At 44.3% G+C, this 9,897-nt stretch overlaps 1 protein-coding gene across 1 annotated transcript in view; it reads right to left on the bottom strand.

Moving 5' to 3' along the window:
• Positions 1 to 6,430, bottom strand: part of FAM81B (family with sequence similarity 81 member B) — a 51,160-nt gene extending 44,730 nt beyond the window's left edge. The window contains 1 exon segment of the mRNA XM_034774137.1: positions 6,368 to 6,430. Coding sequence (XP_034630028.1) covers positions 6,368 to 6,430 — 63 coding nt within the window.
• Between the last annotated feature and the right edge of the window lie 3,467 nt (positions 6,431 to 9,897).

The raw sequence follows: 9,897 nt of genomic DNA, 5'->3' as shown, positions 1-9,897 counted from the left end.
TACTGAGCAGGTTACAAAATACAAGGCATGGCACAATTTCATATTTTTCTTGTAAATGTGTGTGATGGATCAGAGAAACTTCACACCAGCAGAAAAGGGGTTAAAGAGAGCCTATGGGCCCAAATAGCTCCATCCTGCTACACCTACAGCCAGTGCCAGGCCTGGAGGGGGAAGAAAAGGAGAGAAGCTGGCTCAGTTCAGGACTGACTGGCGAAGAGGCAGGAGATAGTCCTGCCTCTCTACTGGAGGAGTGCCATCATTACACACCCGACAGACAGGACAGCTGCTGGGGGGGAAGCACTCCTGACTAGGAGAGACTGTTGAGGAGACTGGGGAGCACCCAGCAGTGAGTGAACATTACTATTTTGACTTTGAGGACATTGTGGGGCTTACATCCACACTGACCAGAGGACCTGAGGCTGTGGCAGGATGCAGCAAAAGCTCCACTAGGGGACGCTACTCAAGTTGAGCCACTACAGACTGGATGATAGGGGCTATGCCCCAAAGTGAAGGGACATAGGTAGGAAGTAGCCCAGGGCAGTGGACTTGAATTCTCTATTCAGAGGATCCTGCTGGCATTGCTTCCCATGGGGCCATGGGCTAGGACAAGGTAGAGAGGGAAGGCCGGGGTCTCCCTACTACACCCCCTTAAGGGCTGAAGCCCAGATTCAAGTGGAGGCCAGAAGATTCCCAGCCTAAGATCAGGAATTAGGCACCCCTGCTGCCTGGTCAGAGAAACCAGGGGCCGGAAGTCAGGTATGCTAACTGCTAGGCAGCCAGCCCTTCAAACACTGTATCATAATGTTCTTATTTTTAAAAAATGCCAGTCTGACAGCCCTGATGACTGGAGTTTGCTGTTTATCTGCAGAACAAGTACAGCCTGGGCAGTAGCTGTGCAAGCTGTCTCTCTCTGTCCTGTCATTATGCCTCACCTCTCACCTGGAGTGACCATCTCTTCCTTTGAGAGGGTAGTTCAGCCCTTGCACCCTCTGTAGGGTGACAATTGATGTCAATTGTGATGGTGAGTGTTTGGTTAATGCTGACACTTTTCCATTGGAAACTGGACTGAAATCCCGAATTCTTTTCACATAAGACCCCCTAACAGCCTTCAAATGGGAAAAAAAAAATTCTAGTAATTACTGATGTTGACTGGGTTTGAACTGGGAACCTGGACGCAAAACCCCTTATGTCCCATTATCAGTCCTGTGAGTAATTCAATACCTCATCTTAACTTTACTCACACAGTTGCATAGAGCCAAACAGAACATCAATGAAACAATGTAGTTTTAATGCAGAACCATTCCATAATGCATAGTGTGGTCAGAAATGGTAGCTGTTCTGGACTTGCACAGTTTGTACTTGTTCTGGTTAATGTCTCTTTTGTTAGCTAAAGAAAATCAATCCAAATAAAACTTGGCCTTGGATCAAGGCTTCATTTACCTTGCTCTGGACAGATTCTGATATTAGGTCTGCTTCTCTAGTGACCTCTACATTATGAGAAGTTTATTCATTTTAAAGGCCTGGCTTGTTTACAATTCTCATTTACTGTCATAGTGAAAAATAGGGACCATATTGCATAACGGTCGTGATGTCATTGTTCCCTCAAGGTTTTTATACTGGGTCCATCATCCTGGTATCTGAGCACCTATGTGGGTCCACTACTAATCTCCACACATGCAACTGCTTTAGAGTCACCTGTGAGGAAGATTCCACTCCCTGGCCTGTGAAGAGCTCCCACACAAAGAATTAGTACTTGGGCTTTGCACAGGGATAGAAGATTTTTGTGTGTGTATAAACTATGCCTCTGTCTATTCACACACACACACACACAACTATCTTAATGCTACTGCAGATGGTGTCCCGATCCCCACAGAACACAGCTCTATGGTGTACAATGATTGCAGTCTGGCCACCTTTCTCAGGCTCGCCACCTACCTACCTTAGATTACCCTGCACAGAACTGTGCTAATTCTAGTGCCACTCAGGGCTCATCTGCTTGTGGATGTGGGAACACAGGACTATGGCCAGAATAATCATTTCACACACACACTGAAATGCAACCATCTGTGGGGTGGAATGAACCAGATATTTAGGAGCATGCAGCAAAACTATGCAGCTATCTAGAGCTGGAATGGAGGAAGAATATCATATCCATTTGAAATGGACTCATAGATTGGCCCAATCTGGAATTTTTCCAGACACTCTTATTCTTGTAAAAGGTCCAATGGGATCTTTAATTATTGCAAGTGGGTCAGAACCTTGGATTTACATCTCATCCAAAAGACCACTTGTAAGATGTATCTCTTAATTTAACCACAATGGCATAGGCACGGTACCTAGGGTGACCACATGTCCCGATTTTATAGGGACAGTCCTGATTTTGGGGTCTTTTTCTTATATAGGCTCCTATTACCCCCACCCCCATCCTGATTTTTCACATTTGCTGTCTGGTCACCCTAATGGTACCCTATAACATGGTTTACACTGAAAACCGTAATTTAATAGTAAAGAAAAATACCCAGATAGTAATCTGGAAAGAAATCAGATGCATTTTCCCTTATTGTGATCTTTGCTTTTAGATTGCTATAAATACATGTCCTGCTATAAAAATAACTTAAAGAAAGAAGAGGAGAAGAAAGTTCAACTGTCCTGCTCAATCAATATAGAAAATGCAAAGATGACAGTTTTCTGATTGATGTGTGCCTAAGGGTAATCCACAACAAATTTTACAACCATATGGACTATAAAGATATTCTGCAACTGGCTCCTGGGCTGTGTGTACCAAATTTGTACATTTAGCTGTGCAATTATGATTTAAAAATAAACACAACCATTGCCAGCCATGAAACAGCACTGGAAGTAAACATTAATTGTCAGTCACTGCTCTGTAAACTTTAAATATCAAACTGACCTCTCGAGATTGTGTATGCTGTGCTTTATCAGTGGCTGCTGAACCTAAGTCACATAAGACTGATTGAGAATCCTGCAGTGTAGGTCAGACTTATTTAAAATCTTATTTAGTTTTATAAATACATTGCTTCCCACATATCATTGTTTCCCACATATCATCTTGTTTAACAAAGAAAATGGCTCCTGTTAATTTATGAAAATGAAACTCTAATAAAGCCTGTTGACATATTAGCTGTCTGATTAGAGAAAGATTTAGGGTTCAACTTACTAAATCTCAGAGAGTTTGCTAGTTAGACATTAATTATTTGATAATTGGAGCTTTATTATTTAATTTATCTACCTTTCTGATGACTTATCTAGTCATTTGCCAAGAGTCTGATGGAAATTCCTCAATATGCCAAATTGAAAACCCAAGGCTCTTTTTCCGTTTCATATTTTTGTACACAGAGATTTCCATTTTGTCCCCAGCCCAGTAGGAGTCAGATGATGGATTGGAAGCAATACATATTACAGATATCTTTTAACTAAGACTTGAACTATATGTTGGTAATTAATTTACCATAAATTACTGTCGCTGATATTAATCTTTGTGGTCCGGCTGGTTTGAAAAAGAAATTACAATCTTTGTTTGGTCATGCTTTTGGTGAAATGCATATAAACTGAAGAACTCCATATGCTATATTTCTAAACCACTTTGCCTCATTAATTAACTTCTTCAAAATATCTGAAAGTGTGTATCATAAACTCAAAGCCCTCCTGAAATCCTGCTGCACAGGCTTTGGTCATAAAACTGTAAAGACATGTTCATTTTCATTCCATTTTCCTGCCAGAAATGGTGGCTTCAGTAAAGTGGGCCTTATCATGTATGTTGAGATTGTCAAAGCAATCCAGAAGATGTTGATACACATTTTCCTTTAAAATTAAATGTCCAAAGTTAGGCACCTAAATGCAGACAAGACTGCTTTGAAAATCTCAACTTAACAAGACTCACTTTTAATAAAGGAGACATTTTCCCAGGGAAAAGGATGCTTCTTCAAGTTCTTCCTGATCTCTTTGCATTCTCTTTTTGCTCTAGAGACACAATTTTGATTTCCCTTATACTTTCCTAAAAGCAACTAAAGCCAAAGCCCTGAAGATTTCTGACCTGTCAGGCAAGCAGGATGTGCGGGGTCTGGCCTACAGATCGGAGTGAGCATCAAGAACCTTGTATCAGAAATCAGGGCCTAGTGTCAGAGCTCATGGTGTAGTCAGAAGCCAGAGCCAAGGATCAGGCTGGAGATCAGACACTGGGACTCAGAGCTGGAATGAGAGACCAGAGGCAAGAGTCAAAATTGGAATCACCAGGAGCAAGCAGGGTAAGGCAAGGGGGAGGTCTCAGGCAGGGACAGGGCTGAGGCAAAGATATGTGCAAGGTAAGAGCAGCAGGAACAAGGCAACACAAGAATAGTCACAGTGGTGGCATGAGTACTGAGCAGCCAGGGAGCTAGAACAGGCCTAGAATAGTACCAGTGTTGCTTTCTAAATTATCAAGATGATTGGCTGTCTTTGACCCCTCATGCCAACGTTGACTATAACAAAGCAAACCAATGCCTCCACCAAACAACCTCCCTTCTTTGCTAAGAACATAAGAATGGCCGTAGTGGGTCATTTAATAGTTATAATGTGAAGAAACTAAAGAAGAAACAGTAAAGGAGGAGACTGAATTCTGTTCTATATAGGTTCTTACAGTATGCTCACTGTAGTATCTGAGCACCTTCCGGTAGTGCATTAAACAATGTGATTAACTTCTGTCACATGTTGTTTGTTCTGTCATCCTGTTCCTAGAGGGAGTAGTGTGTGCAGTGTAGTATCTTGTTTTGATAGGAGGTATGTGATGAAGGGTGTGGGTTTTTTTGTTTTGTTTTTGTTTTTTTATATAAATATGCCTGTTGCTATGTGTTTATGTTAGAAAAGGCTACCATTAAAATGTACCTTGGACTTGGAGTGGAAAGTGGTGGGGTTTGTGATCATCCTTAGTTCTTGGGGAGTTCATTCCACACTCTCAGACCATCCCCATAGAAAGTTCTGTCTCCTGCACAGATGAGAATTACTCTTGTTTTGACAGTTCCACTATGCCAGAGGAATGGAATTGTCAACCGCAACCTCCAATCACAGAGCTTTCGGCATCTTTTAAGTATCTTGGGCCCAAGTCATGGAGCACTTTGAAGATATGGAGTGAAACTTTGAACTAGATTTGAAATTCTGTGGGAAGCCAGCATAGAAAGCTCTGAGGTGCTTGTGGCAGCCTGTTTTGCTGAGGAGATGCATTGCAGCATTCTGTATTAGTATGAGTTTCCTAAATCCTGAAGGCTTCATGCCCCAGTACACTACATTGCTGTAATCCAGCCACAAGGTGACAAAGGTATGAATAACTGAGGCCAGGTCTTCACCTGCTAGGATGGGAGAAAGTCTCCTAGTCAGGCAGAGATGGCAATAGCATCTATGCGTAATGCTTTCTATGTGAGAGCTCAGCATAGGTGAGGAATCCACGAGTACTCCTAGACCATGGAGTGAATTGATCAAACAGCCTGTACTGTAGCTGCAAGCTCTTCAAAATACTTTCCTCTGCCTACCAGCATCACCTCGTTTAACTGGTTCAAAGAGCAAGGAAGAGCAAATTGCATGATCAACTTGGATGTATGAATTCAGGAATGTACGCTAGGTCCAAAGGCATAAGCTAGTGAAGAATTATGTTTCTTTATAAAAGAAATATACTCCTCCCTAAGGGATCAGGAGGAGACTGGGACAGTAAAATTAGGTGGTAGAGGAAAGATGTCAGAGGATCAGCTATACTGCTCTCCCTACATCAGTTAGGAATCTGAGAGATCTCTAGAAAGCACTAGATCTCCCAGTGATCCGTAGTGTTGCCCCTCCCTCTCTGGCAACATAGTCATGATGTCATTGAAGGGGTACAGATGCCAAAATGTACATGTCTGTGATCCCAAACACAACTGATCATTTAAGATCACATAGCTTCTTTGGAAGATGTGGGGTGGGGGGAGGGGGGAGAGCAGAACCTCAGGGTTCACCTGGGTCGTTAGTGACTATTGCCCCAACCTGTCAAACAGAATACCTTTAAGAAAAACAGTGGGAAAACAGACATTTTCTATTGGGAACAATTCTGCTAATATGTTATATTCTGGATTTCTTCCTTTATTCGCATGAAAACAAGATTTTTGTTTCATTAGAATTCATCTGCTCCTGCTACTTATTTTCTATCTGAACTAAAAATTATTCTTCAGTGACATCGTAATCATTTCCACAACAGTCAATTATGATGCAATTCTAGAATTCTGACAATTCTAACTTCAGGCAACCAAGTTTGAAGAAAAAATTAACACAAAAACACATCAAGTAAATTCATGAGAGGAATATATATAGATGTAATACTAGGGGTAGTTAATCAATTTTCCATTACTTCAAGGCCGTCTCTCATTTCTGCAAAAACGAATAATTTAGCACGATGGTACTTCACATTCATGAGCAATAAACATGCTCCTTATATTCAACTCCTATGAACCTTGAATGTTCAGTCTAGAAGCAAATACAGCCTCATTTCTCTGTATATTAAACAGAAAGCAATGAAGGATATGGTTTGAAGGGGACCTCCTAACTTTTACTGGCTAAACAATTGATGGGGAGGACACATTTGATATCCAACCATAAAACACTTTATGTACATGAACTGTCCATTGCCACGATCCCCAAACTGGCATAATTAACAGTACCACATAACATTTGATTTTCCAATTATTCCATCTTACTTTTTGTCTAGTTTAATCCTCATTAAAACCTAGAGTCACAGTGATTTCCTAAAAAGAACAGGAGTACTTGTGGCACCTTAGAGACTAACAAATTTATTTGAGCATAAACTTTTGTGGGCTACAGCCCACTTCTTCGGTAGCCCACGAAAGCTACTCCTGTTCTTTTTGCGGATACAGACTAACACGGCTGCCACTCTGAAACCAGTGATTTCATACTGGCTGAGTGTTGGGTCACTGCACTGCAGAGCTTTGCATTCTCTCTGCCATAGGCTTTAGCATCTTATGGAAACAGTGCTCCAAACTCTGCAGTCTTCGATGATGGGACACAGGACTTGAATGATTCAGGCAATGCAGCTCTGTGGTGGACATTCTACTTGGAAGGACCACTGCTGCCTTTCCACATGAGTGAATTCCTCTTCCAGCCCAGCTGCTTTGCAGGCACCAGGATGGGAGAATGAAAATTGTACCTCTCTGCTAGGGTTGCCAGGTGCCCGGTTTTTGACTGGAACGCCAGTCAAAAAGGGACCCTGGCAGCTCTGGTCGGCACCACTGACTGGGCCATTAAAAGTCTGGTTGGCAGCACAGCTGGGCAAAGGCAGGCTCCCCCATCTGGCTCCTATGTGTAGGTGCAGCCAGGTGGCTCCACGCGCTGCCACCACCCCAAGCGCCAGTTCCGTAGGTCCCATTGGTCATGGTTCTGAGCCAATGGGAGCTGCAGGGGTGGCACTTGCAGATGGGGCAGCACGCAGAGCTCCTGGCCGTACCTCTGTGTAGGAACCAGAGGGGGGACATGCCACTGCTTCTGGGAGCTGCCTGAGGGAAGCACCACCCAGAGCCTGCACCACTGACCCCTTCCTGTGCTCCAACCCCCTGCCCCAGCCCTGATCCCCCTCCTGCCCTCTGAACCCCTCCATCCCAGCCCTGATCCCCCTCCTGCACTTCAAACCCCTCATCTCAAGCCCCACCACAGAGTCTGCACCCCCAGCCAGAGCCCTTACCCCCCTGCACCCCAACCCGGAGCCCCTTCCCTCACCCCTCATTTCTGGCTCCACCCCAGAATCCACACCCCCAACCCAGAGCCCATGTCCCCTCACACACCCCAACCCCCTGCCTCAGCCCTGAGCCCCTCCCATACTCCAAACTCCTTGGCTCCATACCCCAGCTCAGAGCCCCCTCCTGCACCACAAACCCCTGATCCCTGGCCACACCCCAGAGCCCACACCCCCAGCCGTAGCCCTCACCACATCCCAACTCACTAACTCAGCCCTGAGCCCCCTCCCACACCCTGACCTTATTTCTGGCCCCACCCCCGAGCCTGCGGCCCTATCCTGGAGCCCACACACATAAACCCACCCCGCATCCCAGCCCCCTGATCCAGCCCTGTGAAAATGAGCGAATGAGTGAGGGTGGGGAGAGTAAGCGACAGGGGGGAGGGGATGAAGGGGACGAGCCTCGGAGGAGGGGCGGGGCATGGGTCAGGGCAAGGTGTTTGGTTTTGTGTGAGAGGAAAGTTGGCAACCCTCCTCTCTGCACTTGTGAAGGCAAAGCTGAGCCTAGAAAATGAACCATAATCTTTCATCAGAGTGTGGCTCACTATCCTCGGGGCCAGCCTACTTAACACATTTTTATTGGTAATATTAGAGTGCAAAATATGCAGTACAAGGCTAATAAGGAGGCTTAGTACAATGCTTAAAAAAATTAAAATATTCATAGTATCTGTCACTCAGTTGTTGCATGACTGAGTTCACTCACATGGAGAAATCATAAATCATTTATCCCATTTGACTTTTCGAAATCAATAGAAGTGGGTCCTCCAGGCTGCCTAGAGAAGCTGCAGGGAAGCAGCCAATCGGAGCTCAGCAGGCTCATGTAAAAGGAGTTGCTGGATAGAGCAATCAGTTGCTAGCTGGAGCCAGGGGAGCAAGGATGGTGCTCCTGGCTAGGTGCAGAAGTTGCAGTACCTGGACAGAAGAGCAAAGAAGGTGCTCCTGGCTGATGACTGGGACTCAAGCAAGCCTTCAGCCCTGAGGTAAGGGTGAAGCTGAAAATACTGGGTCTAAGAAGGGAAGTAGCCCAGGGAAATGCAACAGCAAGTTAAAAGGAAGCAGCTAGGTTAGGACCTGGAGTAGTGGGCAGGCCTGGGTCCCCGTCCTAACCCCCCCCAGCCACAGGTGGAGTGGCCTAAGCCCAGAGAAGGTGGCAGAAGACCTCAAAGAGAGACAGTATTTATCTGAACTATTTTGTTTGTATACCTACAGACTGTGCGTGACTCAGCTCTCACTGAAAACTTGCTCAAAAACTTTATCAACAGGGATCACCGCAAGTGAAGCAAAGCTGAGAGAGTGCAGGTGCAGATGCACTCAGCCAGCAGGGGCATTCACATGAGATGAGTGGCCCTGTCACAGGCTGTTATAAATAAGATAGTAATCAATTATTCTCTGTGTCCACTGGAGGTAGGGCAAGAAGTAATGGGCTTAATCTGCAGCAAGGAAGATTTATGTTAGATATTAGGAAAGTTTTCTCACTATAAGGATAGTTACACTCTGGAATAGACTTCTAAGGGAGGTTGTGGAATCCTCTTCATTGGAAGATTTAAAAGTAGGTGAGACAAACCTGGCACGGATGGTGTAGCTTTACTTGGACCTGCCTCAGACTAGAGGGCTATACTCTGACTTCATGAGGTCCCTTCCAGTCCTACACTTCTATGATTTTATCATATCTTCCAGTTATTCCCATATTCAGAATTCTATTATGAAGTCTGATATACTTTACTTTCAAAAGAGCATGGCAAGTCAGTTCTTGCATAGAGACATGGACCATGGAAGCAACCAGCTGAGTTATTTTTATTCCAGTCCGAAGAAAATGGTATGATATAGTACAGGCAATACATGCAATAGAACCTGAGCCATACAGAGCAATGGTTCTCTTCCTTTCTTCAATTCAAATTCCAACATAGGTTGTCCCCAGATTAAGTACCACTGATGTAGAGCACCAATCACAATTAGCAAGTACGTACCAATAAATCTACACTGTTCTCTGTTCACCACAGCAGTGGTAATAAATACAAGAGAGTGAACGGTGCTTTATGTCCGGGTGTCTGCAGTCCATGAAATAAGCACTTGATTGGAATAAACTTCCATTCAAGTTGTGGTAATAGTTATTATTTTAAGTAATTGCAGACTTA

Source organism: Trachemys scripta, chromosome 6 (assembly GCF_013100865.1).
Source record: "Trachemys scripta elegans isolate TJP31775 chromosome 6, CAS_Tse_1.0, whole genome shotgun sequence".
Taxonomy (NCBI): Eukaryota; Metazoa; Chordata; order Testudines; family Emydidae; genus Trachemys; species Trachemys scripta.
This window is presented reverse-complemented; position numbering and strand designations above follow the sequence as displayed.